The sequence below is a fragment of the Diplotaxodon limnothrissa genome, linkage group LG20, assembly GCF_057381915.1.
Source record: "Diplotaxodon limnothrissa isolate DT_005_m linkage group LG20, D_limnothrissa_male_GT1.1, whole genome shotgun sequence".
NCBI classification, from domain to species: Eukaryota; Metazoa; Chordata; class Actinopteri; order Cichliformes; family Cichlidae; genus Diplotaxodon; species Diplotaxodon limnothrissa.
In genome coordinates, this window is record NC_140615.1 from 25,334,814 (window position 1) to 25,362,337 (window position 27,524).

At 41.9% G+C, this 27,524-nt stretch overlaps 1 protein-coding gene across 2 annotated transcripts; it reads right to left on the reverse strand.

Annotated features, from left to right (window-relative positions):
- Positions 1–128: 128 nt before the first annotated feature.
- bmp7b (bone morphogenetic protein 7b) lies at positions 129–25,549 on the reverse strand. Of its 2 annotated transcripts, XM_085345417.1 has the most exons (11): positions 25,477–25,549; positions 24,195–24,455; positions 22,797–22,913; positions 22,756–22,764; positions 22,196–22,638; positions 6,119–6,311; positions 4,611–4,759; positions 2,091–2,294; positions 927–1,003; positions 479–589; positions 129–278 (listed from the first exon to the last, which is right to left on the reverse strand). In XM_085345417.1, exons 3-11 carry the CDS (start codon positions 22,799–22,801, stop codon positions 129–131), a joined length of 1,341 nt encoding a protein of 446 aa, XP_085201543.1. In that variant the 5' UTR covers positions 22,802–22,913; positions 24,195–24,455; positions 25,477–25,549. The 2 variants fall into 2 exon arrangements, with proteins under 2 accessions (XP_085201543.1, XP_085201542.1); XM_085345416.1 differs by lacking the exons at positions 22,756–22,764; positions 22,797–22,913; positions 24,195–24,455; positions 25,477–25,549 and having other exon boundaries at positions 22,196–22,595.
- Positions 25,550–27,524: the final 1,975 nt, after the last annotated feature.

A 27,524-nucleotide genomic window follows, 5' to 3' on the forward strand; every position in this document is an offset into this window, starting at 1 on the left:
AAAAAAAAAAAAGCACATAGTATATTTTGTAACCAACTCTCAACATGTTTAAATTACAGCAAGGGGGAAGCCCTTTTTTTCCCAAGAGTGTGTGCGTACGCATGTGTCCATGCGAGGATGGTGATGGTCTAGTGGCAGCCACAAGCTCTGACCACCATGTTGCGGTATTTCTTGAGAATGACGTTCGAGCTGTCGTCGAAGTAGAGCACAGAGATGGCATTGAGCTGCGTGGGGGCACAGCAGGGTTTAGGAACTGTCTCTGGGTTAATGAAATGAACCTGGGAAGAGGAGGAGGAAAAGAAGTTGTGAAGAAGAAGAAAAAAAAGGTATTTGCGTGGATACTGCTGAAAATGATGCCCTTTTTGGATAATTAAACACAGTTGTTCCAACAGTGGCTACATTGTCTTGACATTTGATGAGATGATTAGACTCTTAACATGACTGCTGCATTTTTTCCCCTCGTTCTATGGTTACTCACAAGTGTTTGCACAATGGCATGGTTTGTGGCGTTCATGTAGGAGTTCAACGGGAAGGCACACTCTCCCTCGCAATAGTATGCTGCATATCCTTCTGGAGCAATGATCCAGTCCTGAGAGTGGAGGAGAAATTCAGGTTTGTTTGGCTATACTGTTTCGATATGTTGGATATTTTCACCCTTTGTTTCTATAAAAGGCATACAGGAGTTTAATGTGTTTTCTGTTACCCTTCAGTATTGTCTTCATATGGCCTAATTATGCCATATCTTGTACTATGTGTTGGGAGAACACAAATAAAGCAGTAACTTCATCTAACAAAGGTATTTCTGGGCTTTTATTGTGTCACTGATCAAGATTCTGGGATAGGAGCAGCAAACAGCAGTGTCTGGTTTAGGTTTCTGTTGGGCCAAGCAATTCTGGCGACCGAAGAAAGAGGAATGGTTTCCGTACCTGCCACCCCAAGTCTCTGAAACTGACGTAGAGCTCATGCTTCTTGCATGCCTGCTTCTGATCAGTACTGCTGTTTTCTATAGAACAGGAAGAAAAATAGAGAGTTTATACTTCAGCACAAGTGCTTTTATCCTTCTCAGCTAGACGAGTAACTATTTGCTGTCGTCAGACCCCAATTAGGCAGCAATGATAAAGAGCAGACCTAAACATGCCACCATGTTCTCATGCAAAACATCAACACTTGTACAACGACTAAAAGAAACCACCTCCATCTAGAGCAGCAGTTTGGTTAATTGACTTAAATGAATGGGCTATGCTGCACAGAGGTCACTGTGTCGGGCTTTGAGTTTCTACTGGATGAAGCAGATGTGCACGCAGAGTAGCCGAGCCACATTTTCACAACTCTTGACTTTATTTATTCTCTCTCCCCTTTCTCCCGCTTATTTCAACATGTGTTTTTTTTTTTTCCTTTTTACTCGGTCCATGTGTTGAAAAGAATAGTCTGTTTTCGATCAAATGCTATCTCTCGCTTCTCCTGGTGACCTCTGGGGCTCTGCGGTGCATTAGTTCCTGAAAGCGGTTCACATTGGAAATGATGATGAGCGACTGGTTCTCATCATCTAGTTAAAGACCACTGCTATTCAGAGTTCTAAACAGGCCCATTTAGCCCATGTGTCGTGGCCCGGGTTGCCCCACAGCAAGCTGCAGATGTGTTCTTCCATAAAAGCCCGTGCTGCCTTACCTCCATGCAGGGAACTTGGCCCCAAGTACTCTGTAATGCTTGTGTAAATAAACAAAGACAGCAGAGGCATATTTGAAGCTCAGGCATTACAGTCTAATGTTTCAGTGCTTCACATAAACACAGCCCTCTCACACCTTCAAAACAAAGGCCTTGAATATTCATCGCAGGAATCACATCCATTAAAGGGATGTACTTTTGCATTTCGGTACATGCACGTGCTTGTGTGTGTGTTAGCGCCTCAATAAGCATGCTGCATGAGTTGGCCCTTTTATTATGAAACTGTAGAGTACCAGTTATTTATTTCCCATTCCATGAATTCTTCACTAAGGATACAAAAGACAAATGGATCCGGGGGTTATCCCAACACACCAGAGTAAATCATAGCTGAATGTTTATAAAACACAAACACATTTTGTGTTTACCTGCAACATTGGCCACTCTAAGCGCCTCTTGGCTTTTTGCCCCTTTCGAGCGGTTGGGGTTACGCTGTTTGCCCCCTCCTGTAGCTGAGCGGATGCTTCGCAGGTGCACCTCAGTGGCTTTGAAGAAGGCCACCATGAAGGGCTGTTTATTCTGAGGCCCACTGCGACCAACCAGGCCTGCCGTACGAGGACTGATACTCTCTCCTGTAGGGGGTGACAGAGAGGACAGTGGAACAGGTGTTCAGACAGATCAGTGTGCAAATGAGAAAAGCTGAGCTCCTGAATTTAAATAAATATGTCCCTGCTTAGTGTGGCTGTTTTTAAGTTTTTATTTTGCATATAAACTGCTCTTACTGAAACCACTTTCGCTGCATTTGGTTTTACACATGTGACTTTCTTCTCTGAATTCCTCTCCCTTCTCCACCTCTGAAATAGCAAGAACAAACGCAGCGCTGAACATCAAAGCCTCCCTTCTTGTGTTTGCGTGGGTGTGTTTGTGCTTGCGGGTGTACAAGCACTGCAGTAGTGTCTATCTGGTTCCCGCATGGAAGAATGTGTGTCTGATCACTGTTCAGTGGTAAATCAAGGCTTCTGGCCGCTGCTGGCGACGAGAAGTCGCAGGAACCTGTCTGTACACGCTCATCCATAACCCCTTCATACCTGATCCAACACACAAACACACACTCATAGATATGGCCTCACCAGCACACCCACTGCACGCCTCGAAGGCTACATAGTGTCTGTTTTCCTCGCCTAACATGTAACATCCTGCCATCCTTTGATGGATGATATTCTCAAACACTCCCTGCTGACTGTTTGTTGATAAAGTTTTCGCTGACAAACATTTAAGGCTCTCGATGACAAACTCCTGCTGAGATGTTATCCTTTGGTTAGCACACTGTATTTTCCGCATGTCTGCTAATGATGCTAAGGGTATGGCGGATGATAGTGGTGATGAATGATGAGAAGCAGGGTTTGATTTATCTTTCCACGCACAAGGAAGAAATCATCTGACTGTAACCTTTACAGCGATGATGGAGGCCTTTGTCTGTTGCAATACAATGCCGACCTTCATTTGTGTTCAACATCTTACCTTAATCATCTGCACAGTACTGTGATTCATGCTGTTTATTCACGCAAGCTTGTTATTTTGTAACGTTTACCCTTAAATATAGCTGAAACTCTTTTGCATTAGAAACCTGTATTCTGAAGACATTTTAAGGTGCACCCTCTTCTGCTGTAGTAGTTCATCTGCTTCAAATTTTGATGTGTTTATATGTTCAGAGCTGTTCTTCTGCATACTTTGGTTGTATTGAGCTGTTATTTACTGTTACCTCTGACATCTGACATAAAAAAAGGTATTTTCTCATTCTCTGTAAACTGTAGAGGTGGTTGTGCGGAAAATTCCAGTAGCTCAAAGGTTTCTGAAACACTCACACCAGCGTGTCTGGCACAAATGACGTGCCATTTTCAAAGTCTTACTTAAATCACCTTACTTCTCCCTTCTGATACTTGATTTGAATTTCCATTGACCCATGGAAATTCTGATGCATGCCTAAATGCACTGAGTTGCTGCCATGTGGTTGGCTAAGTAGACATTTGCGTTAATGACCAAATAAATGAAAACTTACCCATCTTACCCTTGCAAATCTTACAGTTTGCATATACAGAGTCTAGTATTTTTTATATTTTTTTTATTGGCTAGCCTCTGTACCTTTGTTCATGTCCTTTTCTGTAGCAATTTGTGAGTGACAGCTATTAATTTCTGTGGAAATCACATTACACAAGTACACTAGCTCAGTTACCTGGCACATACCCATCAGACAGTAAATATAGTTACAATCAAAATATTTTTTCCTGCCCATTTGTTTTTTTATGGGCACATCCATGGACCACTTAAAGTGGTCCTGATACGTGTCAGAACAAGCACGTATCAGGACTGATGGCTTCCACTGAACTGAATCTCTTTCTTTGTGTTAAATCAGTGACCCTTGAACTCGTTTTCTTTCTAGAAAATTAAAACAGATACACTATTCTTTCTGAACTCAGCTTTTTCACTCCATTTTATGGTGACTGATAATGATTCATGCCACAGTTCATACTATTGGCAGTTTTTTGTTCTTCCTCAGTCACCTCAGGACTTTACAGTAAAACTCTGAGTTGAGATTCTGACTCAGGAAAACTCATTCATGACATCCTGTGAACGTCTTGAAAAAACCCTTCGACCGCTGTGTAGTTTCTCAGTCATAGCCAGGCACTGAAGTCTCCTTACCAGTAATGACTGGGTCAGTATGACACAAAAGTTCAATATTAGCTCTTTGCGCAATTTTGAGTTTCGCAGTGAACAGAACAGGACTTCCGGGGAATGAGCCAAATGTAGCAGGAGCACTGGAAGCAGTGCAAGCGCACAAGGAAAAAGCTGCCAAATTTAAAGCTGGACAGGTTTTTGCTCTTTATGGGCCAAGTCACTAAACATTTTGATCACACTCTGTGTATTTCTGTGACATTCATTGCCCTGACCATTTGTGCTGTCCAGAGCCAGCTGTAGACCCAGATTTCTGCCAGGGTTCAGGACCCAGTGGTTACTGGTGGCTGTTACATCAAACACCAACCAGCCCTCCTCCGCTGCCCAGATCACTCTCGAGTCCAGCAGAAATAGGTCTGACTCCCTGAAAGGGACAAGAAAACTCACTTAAAATTAGATATTGACTTGCACTATTTTTTTTTTTTAAAGGTAGAGACAAGGTGGCAGCGTGTGCAGCTAAGTGACCAAAGCAGAGCTGTTGAGGGGAGAGAGGGAGTGTGACAGAGTCAACCAAAGAGAGAGATGAAGCAAGACAGACAGTAAGGCAAGGGAGGCGGGGAGGGCTCCAGCTGGTGAGGCCCAGGGGAACACTTCATTTTCTTAATTGACAATAATGGCTTTATAAACGACGGGTCCTTTCATACACTACACACGGTCCATCACTGGCTGGAATTTTGTGGGAGAGCCAAAAAGCCAAAGAGAGAAAGGGAGCAAAAAGTACAGCTGTGAGAGAGGACAAGAATGTGTGAAAAGAGAAACAGTGCATATCCAAGTCGGTCCTATTGTTCAGCAGTAAACTCTGACCCTTTCTGCCCTTTCACCATTGGAGACTAAATCCCTTGTTCTTCATGTGGCCATTCATGTATCCCGACCTATTTTCTGACTGGGAAGATAATGTGTCACAGAGCTCTGGTTCATTCATGTACCTGGGCCTGTCTTTGGCAAAGGGATAAATGACGGTGTTGTTCCCTTTGGATAATAGAAACCTTTAGGAGGGGCTGAAGATAGCTGGATATGGGCCATTCCAGGGTTACATGTATAACTACTGGTAGGTGTATCAAAGCCTTCAAGATAAGTTGTTAAAACTTTAATTCATTTATAAATTTTAGGTAGTTTTTCCATGTCTCAATAGAAAAAGCATAGATCTATGACATAAAATGATTGATGACTAGACTTCCTTGAATTTATTGAATTTGTTTTCAGGTTCTGGGCCTACCCCTCTGTTAAGCTGTTACTTACTGGGACATTTGTATAAGACAGGGCGATAGTTCTTGCTATTTGTATTTTTTTTCCAGATCAGTCAAAGTGTTTGCTACAGGAAACATACATTACAACAAAAGGAAGCATTTCTTACTGATAAATAACGTCAGACTAAAAGTCTGTTCTTGGGAAGATGAGCGATTTGAACTAAATATTAACATATCATGATGCCATGTCGTTTTTTTTCCACTGGCAAGGACCCCACCCCAGTTATGATGAGACAATGACAGAGAATAGCAGTAAAGCCTGGGTAGGTAACCCTTGTATGGACTAGGAGGTGAGAACTAATAAAAAGAAAAGAAAAGGTGAGGCAAGGAAACAAGAATATACTAGCATGTAGGGAGAAGACGCTTATAAATGTACAACCGGCAGGTTAGTAAGTGAGGTGTGGTCCAGCCCCTGAAACTGTCTTTTCAGCATCCAACTAATCTTTTGAAACACATAGCCACAAACCAATGCTCACCTGTCTGAGTGTTCCTCCAACACCTGGTAGATGCTGATACGGAAGGTCTCATTATCATACCGTTCATGGATGAAGTCTTTATATATACGGAATTCGGCAGCAGTGACTGCCTCACCCTCAGGGATTCGTGATAGATCGAATTTGAACTCTCGATGATGCCGCCGCACCGGTAGGAATTCTTTATCGTGCTCCACTGCAAAACATAAACATAAAAAAAATATGAAAAATGTATCTTTAAAGAGGCTGTATGTATTCAAAGAAGTGTGGGGAAATACATATAAAAATACAACTAATCCATTAGTCACAGTACAGAAACGAGCACTGCGTATTATTCACAAGGCTGGTTATCTAGATCATACTCACAAATTCTTTCTTCAGGCAAAGTTACTTAAATTCCAGGATCTGGTTAATTACAATACATCCATAATTTTGTATAAAGCTTTTACTAAACTTTTACCGGCAAATTTACAAACTAGATTTGAAATTCGAGAAAAGGTTTATAATGTGAGAGGCTTTGGAGAATTCAAATTACCCAGAACTCGAACAACCCGTAAAGGCTTTTGTGTGTCTGTATGTGGTGTGAAAATCTGGAACAGTCTGAGTTTACAATTGAAACAATGCAAAAATATTCATAGATTTAAATTTCTCTACAAACAGTTGGTCTGGTCACAGTATACTCAATGATGGGTTTTAGTGTGCTCTGTAATGTCTGTCCTCTTACCATTGCTGGTATGGATTCCAAAATAAAAAATAAAAAATAAAGTGTGCGTATGTATGTACATATATGTACTTGTGTGTGTAGATATATATGTATGTATATGTATGTGTGTCTGTTACTTGTAGTTATTACTGCCTGTTACCTGTGGTAATGCAATTTATAATTTATATATTCTGTATTCAGTTATGAAGGCTCTAATTGTTGGTTGCGAGCTGCCGCTTAGATGCTTGTATCTGCCCGGGGCTGTTGATGGGTCTGTATGCAATGATGGGCGTAGCTGCGGGAAGTTTATTGTTTTTTTTTTGTTGATGAGTGAGTATAGGGGTGGGATTTAATAAGTTTTCTTCGTCCCACTCCTTTTTCAGGCAAGTTTTGTTTTTTGTTTTGTGTATTTTATGTTCAATATAGGTATTTGTTGTGCCTGAAAATGAATAAATAAATGAATGAATGAATGAATGAAAGAATGTTTCCCATTCACATGAGTTATGTTGCATTCTCCCCTTTAGCAGTGATACAAAATTTTTACAGGCAGACACAAAGAGCTAATGTGACTTTTTTTATGAAACTTAAAAGCTTTTCGTGTGGTATTGAGTTGCATCTTCCAGGGAAACAAAACATATGCTTGCAAAGTAGGAAGACAACAAATGTCTTTTACGCTCGGACTTTCTACAATTCATTTTTCCTAAACCATCCATCATCCTCAGTTATTAGCGAGGAGATGACATAGCTTGTCAGACTCGGGGTCAGCCCCAAATTAAACACATCTATAGCTATTCAATACACATGTTGGCTTATGATTGAAACATTCATGAGAACTAGCACTAAAAGCAATGCATCTGGCACACACTGAGCCGTGATAGAGAGATGCGGGCGGACTCTGACAGCTTTATGAGCCTCTTTCTTCCCCCTCTCTTCCCTTCATAGCCCCAGAGAGTCATCCAGTCTGCCCTTCATCTGGTTCTCATGAGTTGGAGCTTGATGTTCGGTGTACCCCTTCCCCACCCCTTGTTCTCTCTCATCCTCACATCCCAGCTTTCCAACCCCTCCTGTACCTCCCTGACCTTGCTCATCTCATGTCCCAGCAGGAAATCCCAGGGGTCAGTGCCTTTCTTATCTCATCATCTCCTGAGGCACCCGCCACTTTTGTCTTTATTAGCTGATAGACAGGTTCCCCACCCATATAAGTATGTATGCATATACACACAAATATAAAATATGCACTCAAATGTACAAAAAGAAATCAAAGAAAATAATAAATATACATTATTGAGTCAGGCTCAAGTGATATTGAAACTTTTTTTTTAAAAAAAGCTTTTTTTTTGCTTGTGTTTAATTTAAATGAAAGAGGAGGGTGACAGGAAATGTCAGTGGATCGCCATAGTTATAGGATTTGTCCTCATCTGTCGAGATATAAAGTGGGATTGTGGGTGAAATGACACTTTCTTCTGATGACTTATGTGTTAGATAAATTTCCAACAGCTCATATGTGTTGTTATAGGCTTCAACAGACCCCCTTTAAGTACATTACTTCATTACATTTGGAGAAATTGATTTGTAGAACACAGGTATCCCCTTGGTCAGTCACCTATAGTTAACAAAAGTTCAAATATAGGGTTAGGATTACAGTTTTTCTCAGTCGCTTTGGTGCGTTTCTCAGATCAGAATTGAAATTCTCATAACTATTAGTTCAACCTCCACAACACTCAGTCATTTGTGCACATCATAGTAGCAATTTCTCCTCTCTCTGAACAAACTGCAAATGATTTTGGACATGAATCAGTTGCTTCCATACATTTCCCTGCTGCTTTCTGACATTTCCATTTGCTTATGTCATGTCAGTCAAAAGTAATCATACCTATGGATGCTGAATAGTCATTCCCAATAAAACTAATAGTCATACATCCATTGCTTAAGTCATCACACACAAAATTGTTGAACTAGTTATCACATGCCAAATATTGGCCATCTGTCAAGCAAATCCTATACCTTTCTGTATCATTGTTCTTGGAAATGTCTCCGAAATTGAACAATTGATCTCAGGTGAATTACAGCTGTCACTCATGAGGAGGCTCTACCAAATGGGTGATTTTATGTTTACATGTATTCTACAGTGAACAAGTGACTGTAGCATATTTTTCTTTTGCACAATTCTGTAGGATTACAAACACTTCTACACAATGGAAATGTGAAACGTACATATTCAGTGTCTTAGTTACTCCCAAGACTCCCATAACATCTACAGTGACTTTACTGCACATTTCAGATGGCTGTACAGGTAGGCCATAGTGCTGTTGTCAGCATTTTCAGGTGTCACCAATTGTTTTTGCAATGGGAAACACTGAAATTATAAACTGTCATAGTGGAAACATGACAATGCCATTTGACTATCTTGTTCATAAAGATGGTGTCAAGACTTTTCATTTTGATGGCACTGACAGTTTCATTGACATGGATACTTGCTTTTGAGGTATGGATAATCAATTCTGTGCATGTGACGTGCTTTTGCAGGCTATCCACTAGGTTTTGCAGTTTGCACTAATTGTTTTGGGAAATGCACTAACTGCTGTGCAAATGTTAATGGTGTTCTGAGAAACGCACCAAAGCGACTGAGAAAAACTGTAAGTTTCTCACAAGAATTTTAGGCAGCTATTCCAGCCAACAAAGCAGAAAGGTGCCCAAAATCTTATACAAGTCACAAGTAACATACACAAGTATATAGATAGATAGATAGATAGATAGATAGATAGATAGATAGATAGATAGATAGATAGATAGATAGATAGATAGATAGATAGATAGTTAGTGTTGGGGCATAACGGAGTACATGTACTGACGTTACGTATTTAAAATACAAAATATGAGTAACTGTATTCCGTTACAGTTACCGTTTAAAAAGGTGATATTCAGAATACAGTTACGTTGTTGAAATAAAGGGATTACACGGCGGTCTTTTCCTGTTTCATATGTTAGGCTATGCTCTCTCTAGAAGCATGTAAATATAATAATAATAACCACTGCAGCCTTTCAACACCTCTCTCTGTCTCTTGCTAGCAAAGTTAACCCACACAACAAAGTAAAGCTAGTTTTTGGCTACGAGCCCAACACGGAACCCGACGTATTGGTCAGAGGTCCGTTTACCTCGGTTCGGAGCCACGGACCTGTTTTATATACACGCGGAATAGTTTTCTATACGAGATCGCTGCAAAAAAGTGCAGCCTTACCTAATGTCCACCCTACTGTTACTCATTTTATATTAAGATTTAAACATCCAGTTGGTATTGGTATGGCGAGTAACCCTCAATAAATCACACAGCAATAGTACATTCATGTAGCTGTAAAAAGCATGACAATATATTAAGTAATCCAAAGTATTCAGAATACGTTACTCTCATTGAGTAACGTAACGGAATACGTTATAAAATACATTTGGGGGCATGTATTCTGTAATCTGTAGTGGAACACATTTTAAAAATAACCTTCCCAACACTGTCGATATAGATAATACAAGTACAAGGATCTCTTTCCTACATCCCCTTTCATTTCTATCTTTATTAAACCCTGTTGCTGAAGGACAACGTACAATGGCAGCACTGTGAGATGATTCGGTATAAGAAAGGATCTAATTACTCTTCAGTGAGGCGCAGCTTTAGGCTCCCATTGTTCTCCATCTATGGGCACACACTGAACTGGTTTCAAAAGCTGTACAGCTTTTTAAATTCAAGGTTTTGTGGATTTCACCACATGCTTTTATCAATTCAACACCAGTGGATCTAGGCAGTGCCACTTGTTTATTATCTCTTCTCATCAGAGCCTTCATTGAGCTCCCACCCTGAAGTCAAACATTACAACATTATACTGTGTTTTGACAATACATGCATGCATACAAGCTTGCTTATACCTCTCCACCTGCAGGTCACCTCAAGCTCAGACTCTACTGCACACTGGATAACAGCACAGTGATGGCTCACTTTTGGCCTCTGACCACTTAAAGCAAAGTCTGTCTGTTTGGGGCCTTTGTTGCAGGCATATGCTGTAAAAGAATTTAACATTTCTGATCATTTGAGGTTCAAAGACTCCTATGTAACTCTAAAGAAGTGTGAAAAAGAAATATATATTCTCTTTCATATTCCTACATCACTATCATGTATCATCTTCCAGGACCTTCTAGGACACATCCCCACACAACAGGACATGCCCGCAATATTATGAGGAATGCAACAAGTAAGGACTACCACTTTAATGTTATTATTCCAGGAAACAATTACTTCTTGTTACTAATTTACCCTGGAACCTTCTCACACAATTTTAGAGCCTGCCTATTCTTCTACTGTCCCAGGGAACTCTCCCTCCTTCTGTAGCCCAGTGCAGGTGCAGTCCCTCTGGGGAGAAAGCCAGACCTGTTCTTGAGCCCCCCCTGAGCAGCCACCCCGCCCCTTTACTGTAAAAGCTCTTTATCTTTGCTTATGAGAGCAGTTGGATGCTGCTGCTGTAAAACTCCCACACTAAATATTTTCCTCTCACATCAAATGTCCACTCTTCAGTGCTGGTATTTGTGTAATTTGTGTAAAAAAATATAACGCAGCGTACAGAGTGCAGCTAAGGCCTCTGCTATAATTCTTCCGTTTTCTCTCTTTTAATTCTCTCCAAAGGAAGCAGTCGTCAGATGAGGGGACAAGGCACAGTTAAAGCCAAGTGAGTGCATTTATGACTTCCTCTGGGAGGAAGTGAGTAGCCTTCACCCCACCTGTGTCGCAAAAACACACACCACAAACATGGCGAACACACCCTCTGATGCCATGTGAACCCTTCATTCAGAGTTTTCAACGTCCAAATCAGTCGGAGTCCTTAACACGGACACACACACACACACAAACAGAAAAATAGTCCATTGCACACGCACAACTATCACAAAGTATTGCCTGTGAAGTGAACAGTCTTGTGCGTCACAGCACGGTAACACAATCATTATGGGTTTTTGTAATCCATAATTAGAGACGCAACAACACACAAATGCAAAGAGGCAAACACACACACACAAGCACTTACTCTTACACAGCGAGCTGCTTTTATCATTTGGTCTTAAGACGTCTGATTGCTTTTTCTAAAAACGCTGATGATGCATGGTTATCCCATATCATTTAACAAGAAACAAGAGCAGGCCACACACGTGCACAGCAGCACACATCACAGATATCAGAGGGACAGTGAGTCCTCCATCCTCTCAGTTTACCATGCACCTGGCAGCCAGAAGGTTTTTCATGAACACTGTATTAGCATCTTAGCCCGTGCTAAGCCAAAACCGCAATTCTTTCTCGAGAGAAGAATCAAATGTAAAAAAGGATCATTCTGAACACATTTTTTGAATTATCAAAAAAACCAAAAAAAATCCAACATGTCTTTGTGTTAAAACAGATATTGTGTGTATAGACATAGACTCCTATAACACTTTTTGAGATAGATTTACATGCCCCCCTACCACCACCACCACCACCAGCTCACAAGAAAAGGACAATATGTTATTTCAGCACTTTGTATAAAGCCACGGCTTTAATGTCACATACACCTTTCTGGTTGCATAAATAAATCAAACTGAAATAGTCCCCAGAAAGTGCACTTACTCACTAATTTACTTGTGTTAGACTAACATTTGAGTAAATTACTGCTCTGTGAAATCATAGGGCTCAAGGACTTTTATCCATTAGAAAAAGGGGATTTAAAAAAGCCCACTCACATTTAAAACCTACATATTTAATAACAGCAAAAACAGACACGACCACTGTTGATTTACACTTCAATAACTTTTTTAACCATAAAATAACAATTTCAAAATGAGTAACTGCCACATTAACACATGTCAAAGAGAGTGACTCCCCTTTTCATTTCCACTCTGGCCTCAAATGCATTACGTAACTTTGCCTGATTGGACACAATTTTTCCACAAGAAGCATGCTGCTTACTGCTCAAAGGCACTATGTCACAAACCACCAAATATGAGCTTTGTGACAGCTTGAAGAAGACCAAAGAGGACGCTGACTAAGAACTCTAAGCAGGGGGGAAAAGTCTTGTGCAAGAGGCAGGACAAGAGTAAATCTTTGGCTTGCTTTAAGTCTGAATAGTGAGAGCTCAGCACTGATGTCAACCTGGCACTCATGCAACTGAATTAGGAAGTAATATTAACTGGCTTACTAGGAGTATTTATTGACCATTAAAAATGGGTAACCCACATATGTCCATTAATAAGTCAAAGATTAATACACAAAAGTTACTTTTCAACACAAATAAAGAGTTTAGCCTTGTCTGATTGTTAGTAGGATTACTCAAATATAATAAATAAATTTGCCTGGAATTTTTTTGCCAAAGATTTAGCAATGATTGAATTTCATTCAGATCCTTTTTTGTTTGTTTGTTTTGTTCTTTGCAAAACAGGACATGTTGCATCATATTTCAACAAATAGTACATATGAAACTGAAGAAAATGTGGGAAATACTGTCTTGTTTTTGTTCTCAAGAAAGTATTATAAACTAATCTGGATCCAGATACATCTCTGGATCCGGGGACTGATCTCATGCATGATGTGGAGGGAATTTTCAGCCTGGGTGCAAATATGTACTCTCAGACCTCTCTTGTTATTATCATATTATGGAGATGAACAGTAATACACAGGTCTAGAGTGTATGTTGTCCTTCCTTCTCTGTACTTGTGTCCTATTCTTTATGCTTATATATGATTAGCTGGGTTCTTCTCTTGCTTTTGTGGGAACTAAACCTGATAGATCACGGGACATGTAAGCAGCAGCAGTAATGGTAATCAGCTCTTATTCTAAGTCACAAGGGAGGCTGTAGCAAAAACATCTACAAAGTGAATAAATACCAAGCCAATGAAAAATTATATTAATTTTTAAGTGTTCTAGTGCTGCTAATCAGCACCAGATGTGATACATCTCACTAAACAGATGTGAAAAGAACTAAACGAACAAATTTTTCTCTCATTGTGGAGATGGAGAAGTACCACACAGACCTGCACTTCCATGTACATATTCCTCTGTGTTGCCTCGATGACTTGATATGGGACCACCGGGCCCTGCACCATTCATGCCCCTCTGTCTGTTCCCATAGGAGCTGCCACAGTTCCTTCTCCACATATTGTGTGTTAAGAGCAAGATAATGGAGACCAGAGAAGGGAAGGAATGACTAACTGGTGAATTAGTTTAGACATATAAGAGGCTCTGGCTTGCAGACAACACTGTGTCACACACTTGTGCGCTCAGAAGCAGTTGTGTCACGCTATAGTCACACCAGAGGCACGCAGCTCTAGTTTTATAGCTAGTAGCCAAGTCAGGTAATAGCAAGTGAAGAACTCCAATATTTCTTTTTTAAATACACACTCATATGTCACATTCATTCCCTCCCCGCCCTTCTCTCTATTGCTCCTTGCATTCCTCTTCACAGTGGGCTGCCCGTGGTGCTGAGGCTAATACAGATGTTTCCCGCTGTCTGCAGGCCAAAGCAGCTGTGCAGAGAAACTTTATCTTTTCGGCGTCCAACAAGTCCCCTGAACTAAACCTCCACCATCACGTCTGGCCCAGTTTTTAGTATGTCCTACACACAGGGCCATATGATACCAAATTTCCCTGCCTATTCTCCTGAATCAACAGTATTGATTATCACCACTGGCCTCCTAGTATTAATTAACTTGTTGTTTTATGGTCCCAGAGGTGCTGCGTGGTATTTAGTCTCCAAACTCATACTCTGCCCCTCATCTCCAGAGGTTTAGGCCTCCTGTGCTCCCAGACATAAAACATTTCAACACTTTCTCAAGTTCTTTTGTATGTTTTTCTACTCCCCATCTCTCTTTCACACACATCCACACACTTTCTCTGAATGCAAAACATAGCATTCCCTTCCTCTTCCCTTAATTTCTCTATGCTTTTCTATTAAACACAGCAGAGAGAAGCAGAGAGATTTCCACCTTTCATCTATTCTTGAGTTGCTGAATTTGTTTGTCGCTGTCTTTCTTTATTACAGCTTCTTCCCCAGCTGTGTTTGAGGAGGCTTCTCACATGTGGGCCAGAATAAAGTCTGGCCTACAAAGTATGCGTTGAAGGCCAGTCTTTCCTCTTTGCATGCAGCCTGTCCTTGACACTGTGACTGTAACACATCTTTCTTCCTCCTCTAGATTTATGTAATCGCTTCTGTGTACACTCCCAGTGAATGAAAAAGCACATGCATATTTATCTACTTTCATGTGTACAAGTGTGGAGAGCAACGTATGCTCACTTTCCTGCTCAGAAAGAATGTTTCTGGAGCTAATTAGTGTTATTGAGTGCACGTTTTATTGCCTTCTGCTGGACAGGGAGTGAGCAGAAGCAAAGGAATGTAATAGCTAGTACAGATAGCCCGGCCTTCCTCTCAGGTAATTTCTCTTAATGTACTCCACAATTTGGTCTAGTGTGTAAATAAATACCACAAATGGAGACAATTAATCTCTTTTCTCATAAGCTTCCAACAGCTTCACAGAGTACACAGCATATCTAAGAAATTCACCTGTTGATCCCAGGAGTCCGAAATGATATCTGGATGTACATAACAGAACCTCTGTGCATTTGGCCAGGCTAAGGCACTCGCTGAGAGAGATGATGAAACAATCTGCGGGTGGGACGATGTGGCGAGTGGTCAAAAAGCCCAGATGTACTAAGCAGCGGGCGTTCTAGCTCTGCCTCAATGATAGACGGACCTCCTTCATTGCCAGGAATGCTGCACTCATTTTAGTGTTTCTAATAATTTTACTCTCCTTCCTTGCATATTTCTTTTGTCCATATGTGGCTCTAATTCTGCAGTAACTGAAATAATTTGCTTTTTGGCTAAAACCCCAATATGCATATTGAAATGCAAAAACCTGATCCACTGAATAAAAAATATTTCCACACATTTTCCTACTTTTCTATCATCTGCGTTACTTTGGCCTTGCCTTATCAGTGCGCAGCAGCATCTGCACTCCCCTGCACTTCCATGACAGCAGGTACCAAACAGTGAAGCTGAGAGGGCAGATGGGGCGAGAGCAAAGTCAAAGATCCTGGGACCAATAGCTCTGTTGATGCAAAAACAAATGCACCGCTCTTTGCATGGCACTGAGGCACTGACAGGGCAGAGGGGAGAGAAAGAGAGAGAAGGAATGAAATGAAAGAAGAAACATGAGGATAAAGGCGGATCGCAAATAGATGCCACACATTTCATTCCTTATTGTCTTTCCTTGTGTGAACATCTTGTGCTTGTGAATTTTCATGTTGGAGCCGTGACGGGAGTGCGAACTCAAACACTATTTTAGAGCCACCTACCCTGCCCAGTCACCAGCTGCATTGTGTAATGTGTGTTAGTTCTCCTAGCAGAAGATTGCGTTAGCGGAAGCCCATAATACTGACCAGATTCCTCACCAGGCTCCGACAGCCAAATCAAAGCTTGTAAAAGCCAAGCAACAAATGTACGCAAGTGGTTTTATGATAAGTGTTGAAATATTGTGCCTGTGAAGCATGGAACATGAACTGGCTGTCACAGGTTTCTATTTCTTCAGGCAAGCAGCTGAGTTTCCCTTGAGTTTCCTCACAGCTATTTTATTTATTTCAAGAAGGAATGGGCTGTGATTCCACCAAATGAACAACAAGCTGATAAAAACAGGGTGTCAATGTGGCCATCGCACGTGCGTAAGACACTGCACTGTGATGCAGGAGACAATTTTAAGAAGTTTCTCCTTCTGCCAACATGAGTATTGTATGTGAATTTTCCTGAGGTCTATAATAAGGGGTGGCTTGGCTGGATGAGGAGGGTGTGGCTCCTGTGGTCACAAAATTAGAGAACATAAAAACAGGGGGATGAGGGGAAGAGTGGGTGAGTGGGGGAAACTGAATGGCTGCAATTCCACATCTCTGAGTTGTTTTATCCTATAGTTAATCCCTACAGTTTATCCCTGTCTTCCAGCACATTATATCAAAACAAAGACTGCTGTAGATTTAGGATGTGGCTGCTTTATAGTCACAGTCACCTTTCAATAATGTCTGATTGCCTTTGACAAGGGAGCTGATGCAAGTTGCACGTTCCAATATTCAGAACCGTCACTGTCGAGTAGGTTCTTCAGATTCACTCCTTAGTTAATGAGTAGTTGAAAAATGAACTGTGATTTGATGTAGTGAGCAACATAAAAAGATTTCAGTTAACCTCTATTATACATCATACAGAAAAAAAATCTCAATATAGGGTATTTCAAAGCCAAATTGAAGGAATCTTTTTTTTTAAAACTGGATTTGTTTGCTGTCTCATCTTTATTTTGATAAAAAGATCAATATTACATCCATGGCAGAGCTAAATTAGCTTTGTACAAAGATTTAAAGCACGGGGCAGCATCTAGCCTGGCTACATCAAAACTACAAGCATCTCTGAAGTTCACCAGCTGTTTTATTCATACAAAAACAGAAATGTAAAAATGACAGTTTTAGGGTTTTAAGGAGGAGTTGTGTCAGATAGAGGATGACAGTATACAGTAAGCTACTGGAGCAATGAAGAAATAGATTGGCAAATAAACCTCGGCAAAATGTTGCTTTTACACTTCACTGTTTTCATTAATTAAACAAACAGGGTGTAATTAGTGCAAGTCTCAGCTGCCCTGCTGCTTCATGTTTCACAGCGAGCTATTGATCTTTTTACCCAACAGTCCACTACAAAGTGATAAAGCGTGTTCACTGAACAGCCAAATTATTGCTTTAAAACAAAAACATCTGCATGGCTCTATACCAGCAGAAGCAAGTGAGAATGACTGTACCAAGAAAGTCCCAAAAACTTTATTCTGGCGGAAATGGGTCGCAACGTTTTCAGTGAGAGAACTGTTTCGTCACTCATCCAAGTGACTTCTTCGGCCTCTTTGGAGACTGACTTTATCACTTTGTAGTGCTTCGGCTTTTTGGGATTGTCTTACCTGGATGATTGAGCATGCATCAAGATACCAAGAAAGTCTTTACAGTCAGTGTTTCTTCGAGGTTCTCACATATTCTGTATAAATCTCAGATTTGTGATCCTCAGTGAAGCATGAGGTAGAACCCAGAAGTAAGGTTTATGGGTGCAGAGGGCAAACATGTTTTATGGCTGCAGTGAGAGTAAGAGGTCAGCAAAGCTGCTGTTAGTATAATCTCAAACCTCTCCATGGCCTTCAAGCAAAAGACGTCTGGTTTGACCACAAGTCTTAAATGTAAAGACTCTTCTTCCTGTGGTTACTGTTTCTTCTTGTGCAAAGGCTCAAAGGCATGTGTTCGTGACCGTGCACACACTCCTGCTGTGGCAAGTTAATGATCGTTAAGTGTGAGTAAGTTATAGCATGAAACTTTGCTGACCCTTTCCCAGAGAGTCAGTGCTGTCAGACCCTACAGCAGTATAAATGCATCACGCAGGCATGATGTCATCAGTAGCTGCCAGTGGGCAGGATGTTTCCTAACGTGGTAATCGCTCTACTGTGGATAGTCACTCTGTACCCAAGAGATCAAACTCTCTTTGCTCTTTATAGGATAAACATCTTGAGCAAGCTACACTTCCCTTGCACTCCACTTTTCATCACCAGTCTCCTTTTAGCATACGGAAAGTATGACTTACTTGTTCCCAGTTCTGTGTTTAAAACACTGTTAGAGTGAGAGCAACCGAAAAATAAAGAAAAAGACAGATCATTACAGGGTATCAATTTGTATAATTTAGTGCAGTGTTCCAGTCTTGTTTGTTCAGCCCCTTTTGACTGACTACGCATATCTGGTTTTAGGTACCAGGTGTGTTATTAGAGTTAATGAGCTCTATAGGGATCTAAAGGAGGTGCAAATAGTGGTAGTTAACTCTAGGGAGAGTGGTGCCGGGGTGAGATACCCCCTGCAGAGTAGCGGAAGCGCGCAAAGCAGGACTGAGGGGTGTGAGGGTGCCGAACAGGCACTTGGGCTAATGCGAGCCGTCAGATCTGTCCGCTGCCGCTCCGAAGCCTGAGGTGTCGCAGAAGTGTCTCAGATCCACAGGACCGGGATGAGAGAGCAAGAGAAGGTAGAGGAAAACAAAATGTGATCAGAGAAAGGGAGGCCCTACAGGCAGAAACAAAAAAGGATTATAGGAACTTTTACCGCAACTTCAACTGTAAAATGGTAACAGCGCCATCTGTGGCTTCAAGTAGTCATTAAAGGATTATGGCCCGTTAATAGTGTGGAGCTCAAGGGTATCGGTACATAACCTATTAAATGTGAAACAAAAAATCCTATTTCAGTGAGACATGCCAGAACTTTAAGAATTGCTGGCAATTAGAAAAACAAAGGATAAAATTGGTCTTAACTTGGAGTAATAACATGACACTACCATATCATAACCTTATGAATTTGCTAAATGTAGCTTCCACTAAATGATTGCCTTAGTGTAGCACTGTGATTGACTCACAGCCCCATAAGAATACATTAATCCGTGATTGCATGAGAACAGGAAAAACGCTGTGACTAACACACCTCATGAAAACATCTTGCAGTAATAGACTATGCCCTCACCTCCCTCTTCACACACACACACACACACACACACACACACACACACACACACACACACACACACACACATACACACGCGCACACACACAGCACAGGTGACGATGTTGCTTCTCTTTAAGTCATCCAGGATGCAAATAGCAGACAGCCAAGTCATGGCCCTTTCCTGTGGTTGGGAATGTGAAAATGGGCATTTCAGGTAAAATTCATTATTGTTACTTAGCTATGACAGCAGTGTGAGTGTGCTAATTTTCTGGTGTGCTACATGTACATATGCGGCACACACCCAGGACCTGGGTGAGCTGCGCTCCATGCAGCAGTATGCATTCTGAATGCATGCTGTAAGTCATTTACACAGCTGGCCTTTTAAACTGAAGTGACTCAGAGAGAGGACTTCCCTGGCCTGAGGTCTGTCCCAAAGCCCACACCCACCCTAGCTGGCTGCATTGGTCTCTGCATATACTCAAACAAGCTGACAACAAAGTGTATCAGCTCTGTTGAGTGGCAATCAGTAAGGAAGAGCGAGAGCTAGAACAATTATTTTACATTCTACATAATATGGACTATTCTAGTGGCTCAGGGATCTTTGATTTTGATGGCAATTCTAAAATCAGATCCATTTTCACATATTTGACCTTAAATTTAAATGCAAACAGTGCATGAAAACGGGCCTTTCAGGAAGCAGCGCCTAGGGTACAAAGTCTGACTAATGTACCTTGGCTCAGTAGCTATGGAGACATGCAGTTTTGAGGGACAATTTTTAAATAAAAGCTACACTCATTTTGCTCTCAGACAACCTAAATAAGAAAACAAAAACCACAACGAGCAAATGTGGAAAGGAAGGAATTTGGAGAGGAAATAGTCAATCCATTTGAAAGCCATCACTTTCTTCTCTGTGAATTCCCTCTCCCTCCCTCCCTCCCTCCCTCCCTCCCTCTCGTGTAAAGGGTAACGAAATTGCATATTATCTGCTGTTTTGAATAAAGCCACCAGGATGTCTATTTGATGGTATCACATGAGAGTACGGAACCAGCCTAACAATAGGCCCTACTGATAGATTTAACACGTGGCAGATTAAATCACGAATGCGCTGTTTATATCCAAATGAGTGTCATTTGAGGGAACACTAAATATGTGCTGTGAGGAAGACTCAACCTGAGCAGATGCCATTAGTGATTACATTAGCCACAAGATTTCAAGAGGGCAGTGTGACTTTGTTGTTGTTAACATAGGAAATAAAAAAAGTTCTCCCTAGTTGATGTAAGCCATCTTGCAAAAGGTTTTTGCTAAAAAGATGTTTGCAAAATAGACAGACCAACTTTATCACTCTGCCAAAGGCTCCCTTCTCCCTCCTTTTTCGCCATCTTAGTGCCGTCTTGGCCCTTGACTTTGTGAGGCCCTTGACTTGTGTCTTGAGTCTCTGTGGTCAGATCCATCTGTGTCACAGCCTGTCAAAAATAGTCACAATGCAGCAGCTCCCACAGTAATTACACAGTGCAGTGGAGGAGCCAGTGTCACCTCCCTCTCTCTTGCCAAGACACTCCAACAATGAGCTTTCCAGGATTGAATGTAAATGTCTCACTGCTTGCAGAAAGTCAAGAAACAAAATCTATTGGCTGACAAAAACCGTAACCACCCGTATGCCTGCTACAGATTTGATTTATTTCTATGTCTGTCTGGTACCAGATTGATATGTAAAAGCTACTCTTCTGGAACCTAAATGGAGCTGTTGCTGTGACTACATAATTTGTTAAGTAAATTGAATTATAATGATGCTTTTATCAATCCATAAATCTGATAACACATGCTAATGTTTTGATTATTTACACTTTACAACCTCTGACTGTTGCTGGCAGCAATAAAAGGTCAATAAACATATTTGATTAGATAAGCACATTGGGCCAGAAAACAACTTTCAACAAAGCAGTTTTATTGATGTGAAGTATGTCCTGTGCGATTGTTATTCACTTTGTGAACAACTGAATCTAATTAAACCACACTGTGACTACACTAACATCACTGGCTGGCATTATTTGTGATGTGAGGGATGTCTCCAGATTAGAGTTAAGGGAGGACCCAGTGCACTTTGAACTCATTCTGCTGTTGACTTACTCATTCTTTAGATAACACATGGCTGACAAGTTAGCTGCTGCTGGTCCATCATCCACAGAACAGCACCTGAACATTAGCTGGTTGCACAGCTGTTTAACAGAGAAGGACACTGGAATGTGCCACTCCTGGTATTAGCTAGATAACTGCAGTATGTAAACGTGGTTATTGTGCTGGTCTCCTTTGTGTGGACACAGGTGTACCATCAGAAAAATACTTGTGCTGTTTCTTTACGTGAAGCGCTGTAAGAAGATAAAATACCACCACAGTCATTCTGCTCTTCCACCTTTGACACTTACATATCATATGACTAAAAGCCTGATTTGTCCCAAAAACAATGTGTAAGATGTAAGCAGAGTGCAATAATAAAAGTGCTAAATCTCCTTGTTAAAAAAAGAACACCGACGCGAATTAACATATGAAAATTCTCAACACTTATAATCGTCAAGCCAAAGATATGTGTCCTTAAAAAAAGCTTTTTTTCAAAGTCCTTGCTATGTGTTTGATAATTAATATATAAAGACAGTCATACTAGTACTACATTTTAATAATCAAATAAAAGACCTGGGTTATTATGACGCGCATAGCAACGATTACATTGATAATATTTCGACGTGTTTATTATTCTCCACCGTCTTGTTTTTCTGGGAGGGGATTTATATAAAATTGAATGTGATGGGAGACTTAAGAAAATAAAGTGCCTACCTAAATTCACAAAGCTCATGACCATGTCTGCATCGTTTAAGAAGTTGTTGTCTTGCAGGCTGGCTATCGGTGGACCCTGTGTGGTGAAGACGGGTTTGTAAGGATAGGAGTATCTGTCCTCGTCTCCGTCTGTAGACATGGCGTTGTATAAGTCCAGCATGAACATCGGGGCAGCATTGTGTTTTCCATGGAGGTGGGGTCGCGGCCGGTGCGGCAGCCCCAAGATCGACAGGATCTCCCGCTGCATCTCTCTGCGCTCCTGGCTCTTCAGCCGACGGTGGATGAAACTGGAGTGAAACTCGTTGTCCAACGTAAAGTTCGTAAAGGCAGTGTTTGCCAGGACGCAGTAGCTCCAAACCAAGAGCAAAACGGGAGCACGCTTATCCAAAATCTGTGCCATAATGCTCGCAGTGCGTAATTGCGCCCAATTCGGATCACTGAAACTCTAAAAAAAAATGGTTAGTAAACTTTTAGCAGCAGACACTCTGTGTTTAATATCCAAAATCAGTTACGGTCCCTCATGTTGAGGGACGTGCTGCCGAGTGAAACATCAACTTCACTTCAAAGTCCTTTTATTGACTGCTTTCCTGGACGCGTGGACCTCATGCGCAACCTGCGGTCAAGCTCTACCAGCTGTAGTGCAGCCTGCAACTGCAGAGAGAAGGCTGCAGGCAGACAGGTTTCACTAGGAGAGACGAGAACAAGTTTTGAGGAGGCGCTATTTGCAAAGAGGAGTAGAGGGAGAGAGGGAGGGGGAGAGAGAGCGAGAATGTTATGGTTGCCTTATTGAGCAGAGCTAGCCTGGCTTTGTTGCCAGTAGGAGAACGCCTTGAGGCTACATGTGCAAATAAGAAAAGGATTAGGACTGGGTTTGTATTATGACGCTTCAGTTTATTATACACCACATTTCGTCAATGCTTTCCACATTTCCTAGTACCTGTAGGCTCGTGATAATTCACTAACGACTGATGTTAAGACAACCACAACAGACCGTTCATGGTGAGTGTACATATGGAAGGCTGATTTCAAATCATTGAGTTCTTATTTGACTTTGCAAGTGAGTACTTCAGTACTGTAGGAGAGGTCGCAACATGTAGTTGCAGTCCTGCCATTACAATAGTTAATTGGCTGATCCGCAGGTGCACTCTCTGAATGCCTTGGGTCATGTGGCTCTGAGACTCTAAAGCCTGTTATCTTTTGATGTCAAAGAGGCTGTACTGCAGCCTCACAACTGCCATTTCACGCTGCATTTCTGAAGATATCCTAGTTTTCCATCCCCAAAGCTAGAGCAGGAAGTTTGTGACAAAAGCAGCAGTGCACAGGGCTCAGACTGCAAAGGAGGGGTGCAGATGTTCGGCAGCTGCTTCATTCCTCCATCTGCCCCCCTGGCACCAGCACCTCTTAAACACCACACTTTAATAGAACGCTCCTGACCCTCATGTGCGCTTTGCTCTCACTGACACAGGCGGAGGGACTTCAGATGGCCCGAGAATGACTGCTTTATCTAGAGAGTACTCACTGCACAGAGAGAGGAGTTTCAAAGGGTCTTCAGGCTACAGCCTGCCAGGTGATTTTTATGACAATAAAATTAGACTTCAATGGCACAGCAAGAGAGGCTGCCAGACAGCTTAAGCTATGATTGCAAACAGAGGAAAGGGAGGAAAGGAGGTAGAGCATGTCTTGGGGTCTTAGCTCACCTTCCTGCCCATTTAATGTGGTTGTTCTTGTCTTCAAAGGCGTTCCACTCCTCTTTTTTCCAATGACAATTCAACATTGCTTAAAGCATTAAAGCTTACATACCCTGCCACTACTCATTTTGTATATCTAATACTCTATTTGCTTTTAACTCGCCTTTCAGTAGTATGTAACATATAAACATTTCTATCCGGTGCCTCAGATAGAATCAGCTAATGGCTGCAGGTGTTTACATAACAGCAGTTTCCGACAGAGGACTTGAAAGGTTCTGGGTTATAGCTATACATCTTCCTCTCTTTCTCACTTTCTTTTGACTTTCTCATTGTCTCATTCTCATGCCCTTTCTGTAAGTCTGGTGAGGTCAGATGCCCCCAGTGCTCTTCAAACAACCCCCAGCCCTCAGTTCGGTTTGTGCCCAGAGAAGGGCTGACAATCCTGGACAGGACAATAAGAACAGACCCCCCTTTGTTTCGGCCTCCATGAGTCTGGTGACAGTCAGTAAACAGTGGGCACAGGCAGAGGCCAGGCAGGGTAAGCTGCACTAAGGGGCCTTTGACAAGGGGGACTAGTAGAAAAGTAGAACAAACAGTGTTTGAATATCCTGTCAGTAATGCACACACACATACAAACTTCCAAAAGAATAGCCACAACTTGTCTCAAGTGTGTCCCACTAAATTGAATATTTTGGCTAAAATACACAAGCCGGACAAATGGTGAGACAATCTGTTTGGGCCTGTAAAAGAAAATGTTAAAAATAAATGAATAAAATAAAACATACACAGATTATTTCTGCTTAGCTGCTGAAAAACGTAGACATGCAGTGTACCTGAGTAAGTCTTTTCAGGAAGAAAACTCTGCTGAGTTGAACAGCTGTGCAGCCATGATGACAAGGCTTATTCTATTAGAGCTCATAATGGTAAACTCAAAAGGTCTTTTCTTTTAAAACCCAGCATTTGGCCTGGAGCATTTTGACTGCACACACATGCGCTCTTTCCATTATGATCTTAGGGGATCTGAGCAAATAAACACCTCCCCACTACACTCCAACAGGTTGGAGCATGATGCAAAGCTCCAAAGAAGACCACACAGCGGTGCAGTGAAATATACCTGGAAATGCTTTCACATCCAGGTAACACTTCAAAATATTGTGCTTCTTTCTTTTTACTTCTTTTTAGCTATGACAAGAGTTGATGCTCTTTCTGTCTGCCCGGTTAACACTGCTTAGGAGCTCAAAGCATGCGGTCAGAGGTCAGATTAATATTTATTTCATGTGTTGCCTCAGAGAGCAGCAGGCAGTAGTCCTTTGAAGACCTGTGCATGCAGTGAGGCGGATGAGGTTTGGTGGAAGAGGGGCGGGGTCTGACCAAGTTGACCAACAGACGATACAGTAAAACTTTTTTTCAAGGTAAACTGACCTTCAAATAAAGAAGTGTAGGGCTGGGGTGCCAGGACACAAGAGGGCGGAGGCACATTTTTTGCTCATGCCCCCTCCCTCTTCTGCTGGTCCTGTCCTCCTTCGTCTATGTTTTTGGCGTAACCCCACTGTGTGCGCTGCACAAACCGACGGCCTGTTAAAACAGCCTAACCAGGTGGAGCTGAGCTATTGCAAATGTTCCCCTTCTGGTGTCTCACACTTCCAGGGGCCTCATGAACATATGAGACACAGCTGTGAGACAGGCAGAAGAAAAGAGGGGGGTGGGTATATGAAACAGCTTCAAACTAGTTCACATTGTAAAGCTCAACAACCAAAGAACCAAAACTCAATGTTTAACAACTAAACGTAATGTTTTGCCAGGTACAAAAATCATGAAAAAGGACGGCGATAAAAATTCAAGAGGACTTTTATTAGACTTGAGCAATAACAAATAGGTTACATATACTTTGGAACTGGCAATTGCAACCCAACCCTTATGTCGTTCTTTAATTTGGTATAAATGAGCTTCATGATACTGTGACACGTCCAAATGATCTGCAGATATTTTCCACTGAGGAATATGTGATTATCTTATTTGAAATAGTGCACCTTGCAGCTTTCCTCTCCATCACTCACTGCTTTCTTTCAACCTGGTATGTCCTGCCACCCCATGTTTGTCTGCAAGCTGATATCACACTTGGGATCACCAGAGCAGCTTGAACCTGATTTATAGCTCTCAGCAGTCCAGCCAGACCCATCAGTTATAGTTGGTGTTGCTGACAATCAGAGATACCGTTTTAGTTAAGCCTTCTATAACACCCAGCTTAGTAGAGCTTATCCTTTATAGGATGTTATCACTCAGGCGCCCTGTCACTTGTGTCATCAGCACAGAGTCCAGGCTTGACACTGGTTTCCTCATCCAGCCACACACTTATCGGCATCCGTTACTGAGGTGTGTGGGCCTGATAAATGTCCACCCAGTTTCAGCAACTCTCGACAGAGGTCCCATTAAGATTCCTGTCTGTGTAGCGAGAGGCCTTGCCCCTTTGACTCTTGCTTTCATCACTCCGTAAGGCTATGTTGGTCTGTCAATCAGAGAGGACCCTGGGTGATCAGTCAGCCCCTCTTTAGGGGATGCTGGTCTGAGGAGCCATAGAGAGCAGGCAGCATAGACAGACTGGCCAAAAATTGATGAGAAACAGAGGAGCAGCAGAGCCTGAGGTAGTAAGTGGAGGGGAGGTGGGAGGATTGGCGTGTAGTGGGGGGTAGAAGAGCAAGAGGTGGATGAGCTGAATGTGGATTGTGAAGGGAGGGTGGTTCTGTTTTCTATTTGTGAGGATTAGGTTGACAGATCTGTATTTAGTTTCTTTGGGCCTCTAGCTGCAGCTAATCCCCCTCACCTGCAGCGGCCGCCTCCCCTTTCTTTCCTCTGACCCTGCAGCCCCTTACTTCCCCCATGTTCCCCCTCCTGCCCAGCACAAACACTCATCCCGAGACAAGCACATGACTCGTTCGCACTCTGTCTCCTCAGGTTAGGGCCTCACACTCGACACAAATCTCTCTTGGGCCAAAGGAACAGCAGGGGTCTCAGGCTTTCTGGAACAGAAGAAAAAGGACCCCGGCAACCTGTGGTCTTCCACATATTAACATTTTTTCAGCTTGGGTGAGGGGTTGTTCCTCATCACTAAGAGATAGCAATTACTTTGAAATTAAGAGACATTACTACGGAAGCAGCTTGTCAAAGTCACTCAGGGGAAAGAGGGACCATTGGTAAAGCTGCACATTAGAAAATATTCAGGGTCAGGTCAGGGGCACGGACCTCTTCTCTTTAGATCCTGGCTCCCACACGCTCTGAGCAGGCCTTCACACTGTGGAAAAAAAAGACCACAGCGCCTCTCCAAACACACGCAGCATGCCTGCCAGCAATTCTGAAAGGTGGGGACTCTTGATGACCTAATAGTTGTAAAATCCAAGCACATTTTTCTGCTTTAATGAAGCGACTTGACTGCAGCACAATGCAACCAAGAGACAGAAACAGGTTCTGAAAGGTTGTTTATGAAGCAAAATGTGTAATTTCCTCAGGGTGTCGTATTTATTTAATGTCTTTTTAATGTTTGTAGCTTAAAACAGCTGCAAATAGGCAATAACTGTCTGATATAGTAAACTGAGCTCCTAACAAAAGAATGAGCAGCATTTGTACCATTTAAGAGAGCCTTAAAA